Below are 21797 nucleotides of genomic sequence, written 5' to 3' on the forward strand. Positions count from 1 at the left end.
AGACCACATAGGAGGCTTATTTACTGAACCTGTTGTGTAAATAAAATAAATGCTCTTTTATGTGACTGCTCTGATACAAGCAGGTGAGCATTAACTGCAATAAAGAGCTCTCTGACTGAGCTCGGCTGTGATTTGGGATTTCTCCCTGAGCCAGGAAGGAGTTGCTCGATGGATCTGAAACAGATGGATAGTAGATGTGAACGGAAAACTACAGTATGTGGATTTAAGCAAAGACTGTGAAGGTGTCTCTGTGGTGCAGAGCTGGTTTTCATCCATTAGTTTTACTGGTAATGTTTTATTTTACAGATCCCTTAATTTTATACTTATTTCCTGGAGATTTGCAGGTATTTAATGATTCATTTTTAGGAAATTTTACAGAGCGAGTGGTCCAATAAGGTACAAATTATAAGAAAAATAGAAAGTGGGTTAAGTTTTTTTGTTGGTAGGAATCCACTCAGTGTATTTGAGTTCATACGCAGTTGTTAATTTGCAAAAAAGCTCAATAAATTAGATTCTTAACAAGACAAAAAAGTGTGTGTAGTTTTATGTGTCAAAAGATATATTAGCATATTAGGTTGTTTCATAAAAAATGTTTAATGAGTTTATCAACGATTTTGGTAACACTACAACTTACTAATTAATAGGACAGTAATTCTTGGGACATTTCTTTGAAAGGGTTATGTACTTTGGTAATATACAAAGAATTACCTTCATTCATTATAGAGTTTTAAAAAAGAATCTAATATGCTAATATGTAGTTTGACGGACAAAACTATAGTTATAGAGTATTTTCTGTCTGTGAACAACATAATGAGTTGGTACAATAGTTGTTTTTTTTCCTGTTTTTCTTATAATTTGTACCACATTGCACCACCCTTTCTGTAAAGTATCCTAGAAATAAACCATTTAATACCTGCAAATTACACAGAAAATTTCACACAGGAAATTAATATAAAATTAAAGGACCTGTAAAATAAAGCTTCACCATTTTTCTCAGCTGCTTGTCAGTTCTCTCATTTTATCTCATTTATCTTATAATATGGGCTGAGAAACTATTGTTTATCATAAGTAAAATGAAATATCTTATATGCCTGGAACACAGACACATTCTTCTATCCTACTGTTGAAAACCAGACAAAAAACTAAATTATTACTATTTTAAATCAGCCTGGGGGTGATGGTGGGGGGGGGGGGGGGGGGGGATCTGAAACCCCTCATTGTAGAGTGAGTACAGTTGTGAATCTCGGTCATTTAATACGTAAACCATCTGCTGGACTGCTGGGAGTGTTTTCTCTTCCTATCTGTCCGTTTTCTTTAAATTCCCACTTCAACTGGCCGTTTCCAGGATCGCTGCCAGTTTTCAGTCACACTGAAAAACACATTTGAAACCCATTTCAGTCGCTCCCCAAGAGGCGCTCGCACTTCAAAACTGATGCTGTCATTTTGGCTGAAATGAAAGAATAATTGCTCTTTGCAGAAATGGACACCTGGAGAGAGAGAGATGGCAGCAGGGACCGAAGAAGCTGTCATTTACAGTAGTTTATGTCTCCTGCTGGCTGCCGTAGATTAGCCCTTTCTTCTCATAACCACACACACACACACACACACAACCTCACTGAAGCTCTGGAGGTTTGTAGTTTTATGTGTATTCATGCTGTTGCTGTGTGATGAACCTGTTTACCTGCTCTGCAACTGAGTCTGACCTGACAATATGTGATGAAAGAGCTGAGACGTTATAATGAGATTTGTCATCCTTTCCTAATCTTTGATTTATAAGCCGTCGGCAGGTGAGACCAATGATGAGGCAATTCTGGTTACTAAGCAACAGGTTTTGGTTTTCAGGACCAAAACAGGCTCCTAAAAACAGACCTGCCCTGTGCTGTTTGTGCTGTACAACAGCTTCTCCAGATGTTGTGAAAGAAATAATAAAGTCTTACAGATCTGGTTTCTGTCTGAAATATCAGGTCTATTAATTAATTAATTCATGAATTAAGCTGAGCCTAGTTAGGTAGTAATTTAAAGGTCTCCAGTGATGTTTTTGACCACTAGTGGCACCGTAGAGCAAGTTTTGATGAACGTCTCCTCATATTTTTTATATCTTATCAGGACAAACATGCACAGGACATGCATGCAATGAACAGCAGTGACTTTAACCACATTTCTGCAGTTCATACATTGCGTTATGTGTTTCAACTGTTGTCAGTGTCAGAAAGGTTCTAAATGCACCAATAAAAGAGACAGAGAGCTAATGTAAACCATTCAGATTTCAAAACATTCAAGGGGAGTTTGATTCCCAGTAATCAAACCACAGGTTCTCAGCATCAATAATGTCATAAAAATATAGATAGTGCAACATGAAAAAGTTGATATTTAATAATATTACATGAGAGGGTGTGCTTTACCGTCACATTACTGTCGCATCACAACATTTACCAACAAAATAAAAGATATGAACAAAAGTTATTCATATTGTGAGGCAGTTCACTCTAAAAATAAAAAAACTTTTTGCTTGTGTTACCTCCATTTCCATGGAAATACATGGGGTATGACTAATACCTGGAAAACAATCACTCATGTCAGTAAAATCCTATGTAATGAAACCTAGTTTACTACTCCAGCAAGTAGACCGACCCTTAGTAATGACCTAGCAACAGAGACGATTTCTAGTCCCTGCTGACTTAGCTAGCCAACTTCAGCTAATGCTTTCTGGAGATCGCGGCATTTCCCAAACTGAATTAATACCTCACATATAAACAAAAAACCGCTTTGTTAGCTCAATCTTGTTGTAACTAAGATATCTGCTGAAAAAAAAATTTTTTCCATGGACAGATTTAGCTACTTTGTCCGCAAACTTCACAGACATTTTTAAGCTAGTAACGCCGTGGCAACAGCACAGCTGATGGAGAATGACGGAGTGGAAGCTGAAATATAGTCTCAACTGAAGGGAAAATGGCTACGTTTTGCTGTGTATGGGGGTTCCAGGTAATGATGAAGAGTGAAGAAGGGTTTGATAACTCGTCCCACAGTCTCAGAGTTCAGTCCACTCGGCAAAGGATCTGTTTTGTTTTCCCTACAACCCCTAATCAGTTCAGTTCAATCCAGTTTCACAAACACAAAAGAAAGACAACTCAATTCAAATCAACCACCAGTCGTCTACCTGTTGTCAGCGCAACGTCACAGTCTGTAGTTCTAATGAATGGCGAAGTGATATTTCTAGTGATGAGGCTTTTTTCATTTGAGCACAGCTAGGTGTGCTGTCATGCTGATTTGAGCATGTTCTAAATGTCTAGTTGACCAATCAGATTGCTTGGTCTGAACTACGTGTTGTATAATAATGGATTTTGTCATTCTCCTTCTCCGGTGTGATATCACCATGGATTCAGCAAGTTGTGAGCTGTGAGCTATAAATTCAGACCTGTTTTTCTAGCCGATATTTATTTACATTTGCTCAAATCAATTCCATTAAAAGTCTGCTGAATCAGCTGTTTGCAGTGTAACATGGACGTACAGACGACTGTCACTGAATTACTTTGATACTGAAGAAAACTTAAAAACGTGATGATTCTCAAGCAAGTTCTGGAGCTATGAGGATCGTTGTTTAGGATTTCTAAGCAGATTTATGGAGGTTTATTCACAACGAACGTCAGAGATAATGATATGATATGACGAACTATGTGGATCATGTCTGCAACTCAAAGAAGGAGGACGAGTTTTGATGCAAGTTGCTCCTCATGTCTCTTCGTCGCACGCATCACAGTTTGAAAACTTCTGGATTAGATCTATTAGACAAGCCGCCATCACTGCGGTGGTACCTCACTCTAATGTACGTCAACAATTTCACTTTCTACGGTCTTTTGCCAAGAAATCTGTCTAGGAGATCCTGTAGAACCAGTTATATGTTGAAAATAGAGTCACTGTATGCCGTTACAAAAGGTTATAACCTTAGTCAGGTTTGAACAGACGTCTCTTTTCTGTTCTGTGCTGTTAGCAGCTGCTTTAACAACAAAGAGGAAGGGCTGCACTCAAAGGCAGAGTGAAAAACCAGTCTCTATAGAGAGGAGGGAGACGTGATATTCTGTAAATACGGGGGTAACAGCACATATTTTCGGACAGTCTCTAATGGAAGACATTTATTGTGTTGCATGTGGCAGTACAAACCCTTGGCTCTTTCCTCACCTTCACATAGCTGACTGATGACGATGTGGAGTGTGATTGTCTATTTTGGAAAGCTGCTGAAAACACAGCCCCCCCCCGCCCCCCCACCTTAATACTAAACATTGGAAAGATGTGGAGGAAGGGGGTTTTCCAAAGCTAACAACCATATTGTATATTGGTTTATCATCCATTTAAAAGCCACCAGCGTCTGTTGCATGTAATCAATTTGAATTCATAAATCTCCATTAAATCCTGGTTTTCATCACATTCTTAGCACCAAAAAACAACCAGATACAGCTAAAGATCTAGCTTGATACTAGTGTTATATTTCCTGACTGCTATTCCACCTTTAAATATAATCAGTAAGCACAGGTTTTAGTTTCTATAAAAGCAGGAAGGCACCTGTTTATCTTTGTTTCTTTGCATCTGAGAGACAACCGTCATAACTTGCACGGCCATGAGGTTAACGTCAGGATAATGTAAACAAAGGTGTTTTTAAGCATTTGAACAAATCACTAATGTTGTCGTTTCTCTCCTGAGGAAAAACTGAACCTGCTGAACACAGCAGCACAATAGATGGGTGGCAATATTCCCAATCCATCAAACACGGTGAGAAGTGTCTGTCCATTAGTTAATGGAGCGGAAGCGACAGAGAGAGGAAGCTGTAATCTGATCTCCATCTCAGCTCCTATTCATGGTTTTTACAGTCAGCCTGCCTCCTTCCTCCCATGCCCTGTTTGTCATGGATATTATCATCTGATGAAATCTTATTACTCTCCACCTCTCTAACCGTCTCATTCACGCCTTTTCCTTCTCTTTCTTACACACACACACACACACGCTCGTTCTCCCTCCTCATATATAATTTTCCAGAGGACTGTGGCCTTATCACCCTCTATTAAGTATTAATATGCATGAATGAGGATTAGTTCATGTGTGGAGGCAGCGTTCACAGGATCAGACAGAGAATAAGTAGACAGCCGAGAAATCATGACTTCCGTAAAAACATAAATGTGTTCATGTACATTTTTAATTCAAATGAGAAAAAAGAAATACTCGCTCACTTTTCCATCTGGCTGTAGAGCAGCTTAATGTTCTTCAGCTCAGAATAGTTGCAAAACTGAAGATTAACATTCATATCAATTAAATATAAATGTTAAGCTGTTGAACTTGTTAGCAAACAGTTGCTTATTTCCACATCCAGCAATTACGGAGCAACATTATCATTCATTTGGAGTTTCTGTGCACCTGGTGAATGTAAGTCCAATATTCACTCTCTTTTAGCCTCTGTTTTCACTCTCTACCAACTCCTGAGGGAAAGATCTGGCTTTTCAGCTGCTAAATGTTCCACTATGTCAACCCTGTCCCCTAGAAGTTACATTCATATATAACTAAACTGTTTTCTCAATTACGTCGAACCTAATCGTTGCCAGGATTTTGCTCACAGGTGACGTTTTTTTTCAAATGAATGAAGCTACATTCATATATATCGCTGTGAAGTCAAGGGGGAGGAGATCGGGGTGGACGAACAAGATGCAGGATGAGGGTTTGTATCCTGTGAGTCCTGTGTGTGTTCAGGTTTAAGCAACAAAAGCACTTTGGTTAAGGTTAGTGGCTAAATAGAGGAATAGCAATATAACATTATTAAAGGTTCTACATGTAAGAATTATGAAGCAATTTACAATTAGTAATTGCTTTGTTGGTTAGGTATATCAGCCTTTGGACTGATTTCTGAGGCATAACGACACGACAACACAACAAAAACGGTGCTACACCCTGCAGATATTAGCTCTCCAGCTAATGAAACAGCTAGCTGCCTCCATCAACCACTACACATTTCACAATAAAAAACCCAAGTCCCCCACTCCTGAGCACATTATTTCCTAAACAAAGGAGCAGAAAACAAGCTCCAGAGCGACAGCAGAACAAAGCTTACCCCTTCTGTTTTTCCTGTTGCTGTCCAAAAGTTGTAATAAGCACAAATTTCACAATAAAAGCACAGCAGTGTGTTGCTCCCCGACCACAGCTCACTGAGACTGACTGGGAGGGAGAGATGCTTCGCTGACACACGGTGCAAAACACGTTAGAGATGGTTTATGTAATTATGAGAAGTGTAACTGAGGAAAAAGACATCACACCGTGAGCACACGTGAGTGCGAGCAACAGGATGTTAACTGCAGCTCATTTAACAGCCACAGGTGTCACTAATGAGAAGGAATTTCTGATTCTTACAAATAGAACCTTTAAATAATCTGTTTCTGCTGTATAACAGCGGGTTGTTTATTTAAGGTTTTTATTTAATTTTAGCTGCCTTCACCTTATAGCTCTCCCATGATGTTCCCATGCTGTTTACTTCTCCACATGTTTCCTGCATACCTGAAGCCACCAGCGTTTTCTGATTGATGGTATTCTATTCCTGATGAACTGTAATTAGATGGTCCATTATCACGCCTCTGTGGTTGGTTGATTCAACACAGCCTGAAGCCAATTTTCATCATGGCTGCTTACATTCCCGCAGCTGCTCCAACTGTTCTGTGTCCCTCGCTGGGATCCGTCTGTATGAGCTGTACTCCGCAGCAACACGTCCTCATAGGTCGCGTAGGAGCGTTTTATTAATATGCCACCTCTATCGGCAGTAATTGTAAGAAATAATGATGTTTTATGGCGTGACAGCGCAGAGGTTAAGGTCTGGTTAGGTTTAGGCATAAAAACCACTTGGTTAGGATTTGGGAAAGATCAGAGTTTTGGTTAAAATGATCACTTGAAACGTGGTGTGGGTTATAGATGTAACCGGTGGTTTCTAGCAGGGACTAGAAAAGAAAATATCCTCCAGTCAGTTGTGACGCTAACTCAGGTTCCTACACAAATTAAATAACAGAATTGTGTTACCATACTGTACAATAAGTCCAAACTGATAAACAAACTTCGAAAAGGAAGTGCACAAACGTCGCTAACCTCTCCCATGAAGTATGACAACAAAAGGGGAGAGGTAAAGGCGGGGGACATCATTTACAGGGGGGGGGGGGGCACCCACAAAAGTGATCGTAGGGTTACAGTGAACTGAGCCTTAAATGTTCCACCTGTTGACCCTGGAGGATTAGCATGTCAGGATTTAACTATTTACAAATTTTGTGTAATTATAATACATACGCTGCACAGTTGACCCTGTTACGTAGATACTTCTTTAAAGTTATGCAACCTCCGTCATCATGGCAACAGTAAACACCGCGACAATTGAAGTTATGGTTTTTAAAAAAACTTAAGTTCAACAGGGAACAGTGGTCTCCTGCAGCTAAGTTCACTTTTTGCCATCTATCTATCTATACATCCACCCAACCTGCCTCCTCCTAGTATGAACATTTGTCACTTTATATTGACGTCATCTGAACAGCCACTAGATGGCGTAAACGTAACTAAACGTCGTTTTTGGTGGCTGAATTTTCAACCTGTGCTGTTGTTTTTCTAGTTCACTGCTGGACTCACAGACCGGCTCAGGAAAGACAAAAAGTACTCCAAGCTGAAATCAGTGTGTTGTTCAGTCTGTAGTGTAAAGTTTGAGAGCGTAGGGACAGACACGTTTTTAGAGCCAACAGAACTGTGAGTGTGATACGTGTGCTCTCTAACTTCAAAGTTTGTGTCTCACTTACAAACTGAAACTGAAGAGATTAATTCTTTGGATTTGAAACCAGTGCAGTTTCATCCTGATTGGTATTCTAAGAGACATCGAGCTTCTTCTCTGTGCTACGTCAGCTTTTTCTTTCAGTTTAAAAGATCTGATCTGTCAGTGTGTAACGTGTTGGTTGTGGTTTGTAGTGACGAACCTACAGAGAGTTATCAGAGACTCTGCAGCTCCTCTCGGCTTTACGGAGCTTTATAGTGAGTTTCAGCTCATTGTTTATCTGTCCGGCTGCAACTTTACTGTTCTGGTTCACTCTCAGCGTCTCATAGCGTCGTTTTCAGAGAAAAAAAGAATGGACTTATATTCACCAGGTGGACAGAAACACGACTCCACATGAATGATAATGTTGCTCCGTAACTGCTGGATGTGGAAATAAGCAACTGTTTGCTGACATGTTCAACATATCAACTTAAAATATTGATTATAGCTGCTTTAGATTTAAACATGTAGGAATATCTGCCACAGGTGCAAATAATATCATGATGTCAGAGTTGAAACACCCTGGTTTGTTCCTGTTTCTGTGTGTTTGTGTGTTTGTGTGTGTGTGTGTGTTTGTGTGTGTTTGTGTGTGTGTACGTGCGGTCCAGATATATTTATGACTTTAATAAGCTCTCAGCGCTCTGACATTTCAGCGACAGGAGCACACCCCCCGTCCAATCAGCACGTCTCTAAATGTCATCCACCGACATAAAGACACCGGACCACCACTCGCTCTGCATGGACGCCGCTCCGCCTCATTATCTGACACTATGACCCCGCCCCCTCATGACGTCATCACCGTACATATCAACACTGTTATCAGAATAACACCAGCTGCTGCTTTTTCAGCCGGTACACAGTCAATTTTACATTCATTAACACGTTTTCTTTGTCGTCACCGGTCTTAGTGGCGATGCTGCTTTTTATCAGAACTTTGTTTTTTCTTCTTTCCTCTCCCATTAATCATCTCACGACCCCTCAGATTTACCTGCTGACCCTTTGGAGGGGCCCGACCCCTAGGTTGGGAACCACTGGACTAAACTAGCTAACTGTATATAAAGTAGTGTAAACTAGCTCCACCTCCAGCAGCTACAACAGTAACATGCTGCTCTAACACTGATGCTTCACTATTAATAATCTAATGATGTCATATATAATAATATATCAGTCAGAGGGACCAAACCACCACTTTTACTGCAATACTTTAACTACATCAAGCTCATAATACTTATGTACTTTTACTGCAATACTTTAACTACATCAAGCTCATAATACTTATGTACTTTTACTGCAATACTTTAACTACATCAAGCTCATAATACTTATGTACTTTTACTGCAATACTTTAACTACATCAAGCTCATAATACTTATGTACTTTGGATTTTTCACGTGGGAATTTTACTTGTAAGTTTTTGTGCTTTTTACGTTGCTGTATTGAAACTTTTACTTGAGTAAATGATCTGAATATTTCTTCCACCAACAATATAAAGGTTCTCAGATTTGTATGAAACATTAAAAACTGACATCATGATACTGAATATATTTTACAAGGCAACAACACAACAGCTGAATTGCTTGAATCTGTGCTTGTTAACTTTTTTAAAGTCTCTGCATGTAGAACGATGAAGAATATAAATTACTTTAGTGCAAAATTCCTTACTTAGGTCATGTGATGCAGCTGAAAGCTCAGGAAAAGTTCCAGTAAGTGGATCTTTTGCCATTTTTATAAATTCTTAAATACAAATTTACAAAAATGTAAACAGTGCTTCAGAGTTTGGAAGTGTGGATGTTTATGTTTCAGGGAGCGTCTAACAAAAAGGCCAGTTGCATTATGGGAAATGTAGGATTCATGTCAGGATATCTCGTTCTCTGCTGCCTAAACTTTATGTTTTTGATTCTTTTTATGGCAACCAAAAATGTTTTTTAAGATGTCTTTTATTCCAAAAGCAGATCAGCATTTTAATTTAAAGCTTTTTATGTATTTTTACGTGTGAACTGTAGTGTACTTTTTTTTAAAATCTCATTTGTTCTCACATATTTTATGTGTCTCATGTTCTTGAGCTGCTTTTATGATTTGGTGAGCTAAAAATACTTTTCCACTCAAGAGGACAATAAAGTTATATTGTATTTTATTACTCCCTGAACTTCATGAGAGTACATTACTACTGTAAATCAGTATTATCAGGTGTTTCTGCTTTAAAGTACTGCAGGCTGTGAAGAGAGAGAGACGGAGGTGTTGGACTGCATCTCTCTGATTTATAGGTGGGAAAAAGGAAAATAGCCATTAGAGGTTAATTACAGCCAATTAGCAGTTAGAGAATGTGTGAGTGTGTGTGAGTGTGTGTGTGTGTGTGTGTGTGTGTGTGTGTGTGTGTGTGTGTCGGGGGATGGGTAGCTATCTATTAAGATCCAGACTCGTCTCCATAGAAACAGGGCAATTAGCGATGGAGCAGGAGAGAGCGAGATTAGTCGGAGGGTTTATACATGAACATAAGAAGAAAACAACAGAAACAAACAGAAACAAACAAACACTTTTCATAATGTAATAAAAAAAAACACATTTAATAATCCATAATGTAGGAAAATATTCAGCAGTAACATCATAAATACTTGATTTGTGGAGCTTTTTTATTTCTTTCTTCTTCATTCAAACTTTTATTTAAAGCTAAAATATGTAATTATTCCACATTAAAATGTCTAAAAACAACTAGACCTATGTTATATATGTTGTTGAGTTGTGTACTTACATTATCCCAAATGTTTCCAACAATGTTCAAACCCAGAGAAATCTGTAATTTAATCAAAGTAACGGACCGTTTCATTTGGTCGCCTGTTGATGACGTCATACCTCCTCTACCAAAGAGTAAACACGCACCAGATGCATACGGCGGCGCTGTGTTTGTCCGCTACAATGGCGTCTACCAAAGAGTAACTTACACACATACAAGATAATACATCGGCGTTGTGGTTGTTCCACACAAACTGTTATAAATGGACTTTTATTCAGTTTTAAGACACATTTTCGTGATAAATTTAGGTGGTTTTTAACTATATCTTTTAACTGGAAGAAGGATTTTAGTCATTGGACGTCTGGATCTTAAGTTATCAGAGAAATAAACTGGACAAACGTTAGCAGCAGCTCGGATAACAGCCCCTCCAGGAAGTCCGGTGGTCACCAAACATCTTCGGAGAAATATTGATTTTTTAGGTGAAACAGCTTTAATTAGTATTTTTAACGATTTTAATCTGCGTGTACGTTTGTTTCTGGAGAGGAGGAGACCTCTGCCGGTAAAAACATCCTGAATGATGAACACTGGAGTAATCCTATCCCGGTGAAGCTGGTTATTTAACAACGAAGACAACAACTCCCATGATCCCTTGCTACTTCACACCGTCATCACACTCCGTCTTTTGTTATTGTTTTGATTGAGACCCCTAGCGGCTGAAATTACATATTGTGCGTTTAAGCCTTGAAAAACATTGAGGTTTCCCTCATTTGCAGTGATGTTGAGATACAGAGTTAAATAGACCAAAAGAGGAAACAATTAATAATAATAAACTTTATTCAGAGAAAAACAAGCAGCTACGTCGTCAGTGAACATTTCTCTCGTACATTCAGTATCAACATTTGTGCAACTTGCCAAATACACTAATTAACATTTTCTCATTATGTTGAGAGAAAACTTAATTCAGCCTGCATTACATTTATAACAAAACACTGATTTGCTGTTGCAGTTTTGTCGTCATTAAAGTCGTATTTGAACGTAATTTCTAGGAGACAGAGTAGCAGTAACACGACATCTCAACTGCTCTTTGATTTGATGTGTTTAAGCAACATTTAAATCACATAAATGTATCAAATTATTGATTAATCAGTTAAAAAACTGGAAGAAATCATTTTGTTTGTGGCTGCTGTTGTTTTCAAATAGACCCTTTTTTCTCAGCTTCAGTGTTTCTGTATAATTACTGTTTTTCAGCAGTATTTGCTGCTGCTCTCGTTAAATAAAACATTCTCTTTCAAGCAGCATCTGCATATAAACCTCATCTGACATGACAGATGTCCTGCATATTTATCTCGTCATGCATGAATTCACTGTGAACATTAATTTGCTCTCTGAGACGACGGAGGAATCAGTGACAAATCTCTGCTGACAGAGAAACAACAAGAAAAAACAACAGATACAGATTAATAAATTGATACTAAACAGTCAGTATTGATCTTTACTTTACTTTATTATAACTCTTTGTTCCTCAGGTGTAACAGGTCTGGTCCACCTGGACGAGAACGGAGACAGAGAGACAGACTTCGCCTTGTGGGACATCGACACCAACACCAGCGCCTTCCAGGTACACACACACACACACACACACACACACACACACACACACACACATACAGGTAAGCTCTACTGTGACCTTCACCCACCTCGATATGAGGGTTTTTCTTCAGCACTTAATTTATTTTCCTCTTCCTCCCTCACTCCTCTCTCCATCTCTCTCTCTCTCTTCATCCTCCTTCACACTCTGATAGTTTCTGTCTCGGTGTGAAAGTTCATTCTGTCCTCCGTCGCCTCTTTAATCCTGTAAATCTTCTGGGAAATCACGTAAGATTTATCCAAACTGATGAGAGTCAGAGCACAGAGAAGTGATATTACTGTTGGTGTAAAATTATTCTTTAAATCATCTTTATCTGACCTGCGACCTGCTTTTCATCTCTCTAATTCTCATGAATCTGGTGGAGGAGGAGGGTTATATAGATGGTAATATGGTATTTAAATCTGTTGCTGAATAAAGTTCAAAGTTAATTTGACACATAAACAGTCATATAGAACAGGCTGTTTGCTGCAGCAGAAGAAGTGATGTATTCTGTATTTCTGGGTTTGTTGTAACGAAACAGAAGAACTTTTTAAAACTTTATTTTCAGTGAAAACAAAAACTTAGACAAAAAAAACAACAAAAAACAAACAAAAAAAAGATAGAGAATTAAAGTAGATAATAATTTACTTAAACATAAATAATTATTTAACATAAATGTAGAGAAAAAGAATAAACAACAAGAGTTGAGGAAACAAAGACAGATAAAGTTTTTAAAGCCTCTTTGTTAAGAGAGGATTAAATACTTTTAATACAAAGTTCAAGCTGCTTTAAGAAAACAAATAATGATTTTGTTCCAGAGAATCTGCATATATGTGTGATATCTGGCAAAAAATATCAACAGATCTATAAGAAAAATGTGTAAGTTTGGAAAAAAAAGATCCAAATCGATGCAGCAGAGATATCGTCTTTTTTTATTCCACACATTCTTCTTCTTGTTAACACTTGGCGCCTACATTACCCACAATGCAACTTGACTCAATTAACTCAACAGTACAGATTGTGGTGTGTTATGCTAGTAGCAGCTAATGTAGCCTGGAGGTCTGTTAACCTCACTTCTTTCTAACTCCAAACCCTCAGATTGATTTACTTTTTAAACTTGTGGTCTAAGACCTCAGCCGACACTGACTCAAGTGACATCACTTGAGGCATTTTGTCAGATTTCACACATCTTCCTCCGGAGACTAAAAAGGCTTTAAACTACTCACTGTCCTGTAAATTGGACTTCCTGTTACCACCAGTAACCTCACATGTCAACAAATCAACCAGGACTGAAATCTGAAATATTATAACTTAAATTTCTTACTAAGATTTAATATTTAATTGTTTTATTCCAGATAGTTTTGGTGTACAACAGTTCGGAGGAGCAGCTGACCGCCATCCCTGGAACAACGCTGCAGTGGCCGGGTGGCGTTTGTCCTCCTGACATTCCTGTCTGCGGCTTCAAGAACGACAACCCCATCTGCCTGGCAAGTCAGTGCATCGACCAATCAGCTTTACTTTAAGGATGCGTGATTCTGGGCTGTCTGAGATCAAAGTTGAGAGAAACGTGGTGAAATCTTTGTTTGTCAATCCAAAGACAGTGTCCTAGATCTCACTGAGAGATCTGCTACGACCCACATCCACAAACCAACCAATCATAAAACACTGAAATGACACAGAATACACTGAGCAGCCAGACGTGTCTCTGCTCTCATTTACTTTTCTCTATTTACATCGTAGCTCTACGACTCATCACACATCTCACAATCTGACAGCTTCACACTGATATCAAGATGTTATTACAGGCGTCTTGCACAGTTTGATGTGTAATAAACTTACTCACAATCGTTTATGTTGCACTGAAGCTGCTTTTGTCACGCACGCATTACTGGGGACGGAGCAGGTTGAACACAGTGTTGAAATTAGTCATTTAATTTTACTTCAGTAGTGTTTTGTTGACTCTGACGTTCCTTCCGTCTCCCCCGAAACTGTACATAAACATTAGGGGTGCACGATTCAGGAAATCTCACCATTCGATTCACAATCGATTTGCGTTTCAAAATCAGTTCTCAATTCAATACATTCATAGATTTGATTCTAGATTGATGTTTTGAGTGACTCTTTCCATCTGACTGCAGAAGACACTTTTATAGGTCAACAGGAAACCAAACTGCTCTGAGACAAAGGGTCAAATTAACACTTAATACAAAAATAAAAATGATTGCAAAGATAAACCGTTAATAATAAAACCTCAAATTACTTAAATTCCTCCTTCAGTTCACAAAACCAAACAAACAACAGCTGCCTGCTACATTTAGCTGCAAAGTGCAAACAATATAATTGATCACTATTAGTGAGTGATTATTATAGGCTAACTAGCTAACAGGCTAGGCGAGCTAGAGAGTGAATGAGGAGAGGGAGCTCTGCTAACGTTAGTGAGGAAGCTGATGAATCAGATCAATAAAACATTATTTTCTGACTGTTTCACAGCGGTTACAAATAAATAAGCCCACAATGGCACAAACCTGCGGAGGTGCGTTGCAACGCCTGATAACAGCATTAAGCTCCTTCTTCCCTTCGAGATAAGAAAATCAAAAATATGTCCAAATGATCGCCTTCATAGCCGATGGACCAGGTTGTATTAGTTTTCTGTCAGGTACTCCATTGCTCGCGTCCTCTCCATGACACACACTTCACTTCCTTCTTGCCCCTGGATTTGGGTCCAGGGCGGCGTCATTGCGCCATCTATGGGATTTAGCAGCTAATTCATGTCAGGAAAAAATAGAAAACAGCGTCGAGGCAAGACTGAAAAATGTGAATCGATTCTGAATCGGCGGAATCGCGATTCTTATGTGCACATCTAATAAACATTAATATTCATCCACAGTTGAAATTCAGTTATTAAACAGCCATTAAACAGTCTCTCTCTCCTTCTGTCAGAAACGATCACCATCCACCAGATGGTCTCCATTGTGGTCTTCTTCATCTTCACCATGACCCTCACCATCACCATCTTCGTCTACAGGTGAGCTCAAATAAAAAACTATATAGACAATCCAGTGAGAGTTTTGGGTAAAACTTTACTATAAGTCCCCATATTTACCCTTTACATGCCGTTTATAAACAGTTAATAACTGGTTTATAACTGGTTTATAACTGGTTTATAACACTGTAGAGCTGCAATGATTAGTTGATTGACAGAAAGTTAATCAGCAACTATTTTGATAATTGAATAATTAACATTTTATAGTCATTTTTCAAGCAAAAATGCCAAAACTTCTCCGGTTCCAACTTCTCAGATTTGAAGATTTGCAGCTTTTATGTTTCATACATGAAAATAAACCAAATATATTTGTGTTTTTGACTGTTGGTCAAATTTTACATACATGTCCTTAAGCTGTGGGAAACTCAGACTAATCAATTAATAATCATTAGTTGAAGCTTTATTTGTAAGCAAATATAAGTGATAATTAACATATTTGTCAACAAATATAACTCCTGTTGTGGACACACAGAAGTGTTTGCTGCTGTATAAACAGATAATATATATTATAGTAAAACACAGTTGTAATAAAATAAAATATTATAATTACTGACAAATACTAAACATTTATAAAGACTTAAAATATATCTGCTAACTATATTATAGTGTGTTATAACATGTATTAAATGTTAACATACTGCTAATAAATGTTATACAGCAGCATATTGTTGCCACAGTTACAGAAATATTTGCTCAGTTTCTTATTATAAACTTCAAGAAACTTCTTTTGTTTAAACACAAAACTTTTCACGTTATAAGATATTTTTTACGTAATTCTGAGATATTTTCTCGTTATTATTATTATTAGATACTAAATTATTCTGTTTTTTAAAAAACACATTACTTTATCTTATTATGACAAAATTAACATAACTTATCACAAACACTTGTCTCATTATAACTATTAATTATTATGATATGTTGCTATAACAAGAAACTTCCACATGTTGTTAAAACAAGAAAAAGTGACTGGTTTATATGTTTGATTACATTTTATTTCACACAAGTTTCATCTTTTTAAGCTCAACCGGTCCAACAAACTCGACACGTTTCTCACCGACTTATAGAAGCAGTGTTTGCTTCATTTTATATGATAAATGTGGTTGTTTGTGCAGCAGAGACGCTGCTGGTGTTTAACTGGTTTCTGTCTCCTGCAGGAGGATGAAACTGGAGAAGGAGCTGGTGGCTCAGCTCTGGAGGGTTTCCTGGGAAGACATCCACATGAGTAACCTGGACAAGGTGCTGCGGAGCGGCAGCAGGATCACACTGTCACTGGTCAGCACACACACACACACACACACACACACACACACACACACACACACACACACAGACACACACTTCCTGTCTGTTATTGTCCTTGTTTCCTTATGTAATCATGTAATCGTGTCTTTTGTTCGCTGTGAAATGAAACACTTTGTCAGCAGCCACACACTCACTCTGATCCTGTGTCTGTCTCCAGAGAGGCTCTAACTACGGCTCCCTGATGACCGGAGACGGAAACCTGCAAGTTTTTGCAAAGACTGGATACTACAAGGTCAGTTTGCCGTTTGCAGTTAGTTTGTGGTGATGATGAGTCAGACAGAAAGTAGAGGACTACAGCTGTAATTATAGATTTCTCTCCTCTGTTTCCAGTGATGGAAAGTAACAGATTACATTTACTCAAGTACTCTACTTGCACTTCAGTATTTCCTTTTAATGCTTCTTTATACGTCTACTCCGCTACATTTCACAGGGAAATATTGAAGAGCTGGAACTAACAATAATTTAAATAAAATGTCAGAAAAGAGTGAAAAATGTCCGTTATGTCTTAGAGCGAGAAGGCAAATGTCTTGCATCACCAGAACGATATCCAACTGCTATATATATATATATCAGTTTCATATATGACACATAAATCTTCAAATCCTCTCATTTTATAAGCTTCAACCACCACATTTTTGGCATTTTTCCTTAAAAAACAATTGTTCAATTAAAAAAATAGTTGCAGATTAATTTTCTTTCATTGTTGCAGCTCTAAAATATTGTACTTTTTACTTAAGATTTTACAAAAAAAAATATGACAAGCTTATAAAATACAATGCATTGATAAAGATTAAACCAATTGTTCCCAATGTTTTTGGCTGGTGACCCATCACAAAAAAAGTTGTGTCTTAGAAGTAGTTTAGTCAATTTCAAGTCAGCTTTTATTTGCATAGTTTAATATCACAAATCTGCACAATCTGCAGAGCAACACAACTTCTTCTATTGTTAGACTCTCGATACAGATGAAGACAAACTCTCCAAAAATGGAAGAAACCACAGGAAATAGGACGGACAGACAGGAAATAGATGTTGTGTGTACAGAAAAGACCGAGATTAAGATCAAACTCACAGTATGGAAACAACAAGATGATGTTATGATTATTAATATCACCAAAGAGTGATTTCTTGTTAACAACACAAAGCAAAAAAACTGAAAACAGATTTGTGTATCTGTTTTTTCTTCTTTCCTCTCCCATTAATCATCTCATGACCCCTCAGATTTATCTGCTGACCCTTTGGAGGGGGGCCGACCCCTAGGTTGGGAACCACTGGACTAAACTAGTGTCATATAGAATCATATATCCGTCACAGCAGAGCGAGTACTTTTACTGCTGATACTTTATAATACTTCTGTACTTTTACTTAAGTAGGAGTTTAAATGCAAGACTTTTTTTAAACTTATTTTTATTGTCGTCATGAAGAAAATTAAACAAAAGCATGTGGTAATACACACAAGTTCAACCTTTTATGAAAATGTAAACATGAAGATGAGACAGAGAAGATCCTGGATCAGGATTTTGGGTCGAAGCTGAGACCAGGATCAGGATTTAGTTTTCTTGTGTTGTGTTCTTCCAGGGAAACATCGTTGCCATCAAATACTCCAACACCAAACGCATCGAGCTGAACAGGAAGGTCCTGTTTGAACTCAAACACGTGAGTGAGAAACTTTTTGTTTCAAGCAAAAACAAGCTTCAATTCTTCAAAAAAAATGAAAAGCAATCACATGAGAGGAGGAACGATCAGAGTCACATGATCTGATTATAAAAAGAAACATGATAGAAAGAGAGACGAGAAAGATACTTTAAGAAATTGTTGTATAAAAGATGATTCCTCCACTTGATACAGCTGCGAAAAACTAGCAAAACAAACTGAAATACAACATTAACGTGGTCTAGTAGCTGAAATATTCAATCATTTGGAGATCAGAAATGATTCTTGTGTATATTTTTTCATGCAGACCGATGCAGAAATGTCACAGCTCCTAAATGCCAAACTGGCAATTAAAAACCTTTCTGTGGGATCATTTAACCTCCAATCAGTGATTCAGAACAAACTGTTTGCTCCCAGAGTTTTATTTGAAAAACAGTCCAGGTAAATAATGTTGGTCTGCTTGTCTGTGAAACATTTTAGTCCAAAGTTAAGTTAATTTATGCTCCCTGGAGGATAAATCATGATGTCTTTGACGGCCTTCCTGACCTTTCATCTTGTGCCTTCGTCAGGACAAAACTCCAAATTTAACAGGCAGATTTCCATGAAATTTACTGAACACATTCTTTGCTCCTCAGAGGATGAAACCCTCAGATTTTAATGACATTTTAGCTCCATTACTGCAAAGACTCTAAAAGTAGATAAATCATCAGGATGTTGTTTGCATATAGTGGTTATAATGAATACAGCAGCCTCTAGGGGACGCTAGCTAGCAGGACTTCAGACTTTTAATCTCACTAATCAAGTTTCCTTCTCAATTTTGTGCAAATTTTAACAGAATTTCCAGAAAATCAGCAAAGGAAAATGCAAATTACGCTGCATTTCAATCCACTCACACACCATTAAACCGTTGCAGAATGTATTAATGTATTAATTTGTGGAACGTCTCCTCATTGCGCCACAAAGATCTGATGTTTTCATCTCTACAGTGATGTTTAAGTCACATGATTCATGAACGTCATCATTTATTCACTAAATCTGTTTACGTTTGCTTTTTATCCAAGCAACTTTGCAGTGAGAACTCTGTAGTGAGAGGGAAATTAAGCTCTCTGAAGCACTGAATCATTATGAAACAATAGTCTAGGAAATGGTTCACTGTTTCAAAGTATTTGATAGTCGAAATGTCGACATCTGTTGGGGATTTCTTGGTATCGCATTTTATTTATATTTATAACGATTAATCACATAGCGATATGATATTTTCCCGTTTAAGAGGTCGATACTGTGTCGAGTCGTCTGCTTTGAACATGACGTCACCGCCGTTCAGATTTTATTTAGATTGAAAATGTGCATAAAATCAGGTGGATGGAAACACGTTCACTGTAAAGTGAGTATTGGAAGGTTTTAAGTGTTAAAAATGTTCCTTTGTTTGTGTAGATGAGAGACGTTCAGAACGAACATCTGACCAGATTCATCGGCTCCTGCATCGACCCTCCGAACATCTGCGTCATCACAGAGTACTGTCCAAGAGGAAGTCTGCAGGTCTGCCTGTCTGTCTGTCTGCCTGTCTGTCTGTCTGTCTGTCTGTCTGTCTGTCTGTCTGCCTGTCTGTCTGTCCACCTGTCTGTCTGTCTGCCTGTCTGTCTGTCTGTCTGTCTGTCTGTCTGCCTGTCTGCCTGCCTGTCTGTCCACCTGTCTGTCCACCTGTCTGTCCGTCTATCTGTCTGTCTGTCCACCTGTCTGTCTGTCTGTCTGTCCACCTGTCTGTCTGTCTGTCTGTCTGTCTGCCTGTCTGTCTGTCTGTCTGTCTGTCTGTCTGTCTGTCCGTCTGTCCGTCTGTCTGTCTGTCTGTCTGTCTGTCTGCCTGTCTGTCTGTCTGTCTGTCCACCTGTCTGTCTGTCTGTCTGTCTGTCTGCCTGTCTGTCCACCTGTCTGTCTGTCTGTCTGCCTGTCTGTCTGTCTGTCTGTCTGTCTGCCTGTCTGTCTGTCTGTCTGTCCGCCTGTCTGTCTGTCTGTCTGTCTGCCTGTCTGCCTGTCTGTCTGTCTGTCTGTCTGCCTGTCTGCCTGTCTGTCTGTCTGTCTGTCTGTCTGTCTGCCTGTCTGTCTTGTTTACAGTCTGTATTTTGTGTCTTCAGGACATCTTGGAGAACGACAGCATCACTCTGGACTGGATGTTCAAATATTCTCTCATCAATGACATCGTCAAGGTGATTTTCTTACTTATATTTATATTTTGTATTTTATCAGTTCCTACATTCTTCTTCACTGTTTATTATCAGTGCAGATATTTAATGTGTCTCCAGTGGTGTCCTGGAATATCACATCATACGTGTTTAGTCCTGATCTTCTTCTTCTTCTCTCTGCAGGGAATGGTGTTCCTCCACAACAGCGTCATCTTCTCTCACGGTAAACTCAAGTCGTCAAACTGTGTCGTCGACAACCGCTTCGTCCTGAAGATCACAGACTACGGTTTGTGCAGCTTTCGATCTGTGAACGACTCAGGCAAAGACGCTCACGCCTACTACGCCCGTGAGTCGCATGTTCAACCTTTTATCCATTTTATTATAATAGCGGTCTATCATTTGTAAATTTCAGGGCTCACATTCTCATCATCTCGAACCAGGTATCATTTTCTATGTAACCATTTTTTATTTAACAAAAGCTAGTTTTTCGTTTTGCCTAAACATAAGCAACCAAACAAGACCTCTGCCTGGTGAAATACAGTCTAATATTGGCAAAATTTTTATGTAAATCAGGAACCATCTGATCAACGAATAAGTAAATTCAGCACTAGAATATATTCCCCAGAAACTGTAAAAGAACAGCAAGACTCCTAAAATGTCATGTCATCTTGCCAACCTGTTACTTGTCCTCCTCCACCCTGCAGAGAGGTTGTGGATGGCTCCGGAGCTGCTCAGGATGGACTCGCCTCCTCTTCAGGGAACTCAGAAAGGAGACGTCTACAGCTTCGGCATCATCCTCCAGGAGGTGGCGCTGCGCCGAGGAGCCTTCTACCTGGAGGGAGACCCGCTCAGTCCTAAAGGTAGGAAACAGAATACATACGGAGTGTCAGGATACTTGGGGAAGGAAACAAAATAATATATTTGATTTTTATTTACATTCCAGCTGAGCTTCTTCAGACAAGCAGCTGAGATGAGAATTTATTGCTATTTATTCTAAAATTATTCTTATTTTAACCTAAAAATCTAAGTCAGTAAGAAAAAAAAATTAAAAGCAACAAAATAAGACTGGATGTGGATAATTATCAGGACACGGATGCATGAAGAGATACTTCACAAGGTCAACAAAACATTTTGGGCTCTTTTGTTTCATTTCCAGTAATTTTCTTTCTTTGCACCACTTTGTTTCCAGTTATTTTGCATTGATACGTTTCTTTTCAATCCTTCCATGTCAGTGCTTGTTTTCTTCACACTTTACTTTTGCAGCTGCTTTTTGACAGAAGGATTCAACTACATCCAGAGAGGAAGAGACAGAGATCATTAGAGAAACTAACTGATGAACTTTACCTACCTGAGATGCTTTTGCAGCATTGTTTTCAGATTATGAAACTTCTTCTTCATTTGTTTATTGAGGTCCAAACAGAAACGATTTAAACTCTGTCTGTCTGGAG

The 21797-nt window shown here is 38.5% G+C and overlaps 1 protein-coding gene across 2 annotated transcripts in view; it reads left to right on the plus strand.

The window, feature by feature from the left end:
• LOC137190752 (atrial natriuretic peptide receptor 1-like) overlaps positions 1 to 21797 on the plus strand; it is a 124070-nt gene that overhangs the window by 85075 nt on the left and 17198 nt on the right. For both annotated transcript variants that reach the window (XR_010930280.1, XM_067600367.1), the window contains exons 6-15: positions 12071 to 12162; positions 13527 to 13662; positions 15112 to 15196; positions 16372 to 16489; positions 16677 to 16751; positions 18095 to 18172; positions 19604 to 19708; positions 20302 to 20373; positions 20533 to 20695; positions 21054 to 21209. Coding sequence is in view for 1 of the 2 variants with exons in the window: in XM_067600367.1 (XP_067456468.1) it covers positions 12071 to 12162; positions 13527 to 13662; positions 15112 to 15196; positions 16372 to 16489; positions 16677 to 16751; positions 18095 to 18172; positions 19604 to 19708; positions 20302 to 20373; positions 20533 to 20695; positions 21054 to 21209 (1080 nt within the window). In the remaining variant the exon portion in view is untranslated. The remainder of the gene's footprint in view (positions 1 to 12070; positions 12163 to 13526; positions 13663 to 15111; positions 15197 to 16371; positions 16490 to 16676; positions 16752 to 18094; positions 18173 to 19603; positions 19709 to 20301; positions 20374 to 20532; positions 20696 to 21053; positions 21210 to 21797) is intronic.

The sequence above is a fragment of the Thunnus thynnus genome, chromosome 10 (assembly GCF_963924715.1).
Source record: "Thunnus thynnus chromosome 10, fThuThy2.1, whole genome shotgun sequence".
In the NCBI taxonomy this organism is placed as follows: domain Eukaryota; kingdom Metazoa; phylum Chordata; class Actinopteri; order Scombriformes; family Scombridae; genus Thunnus; species Thunnus thynnus.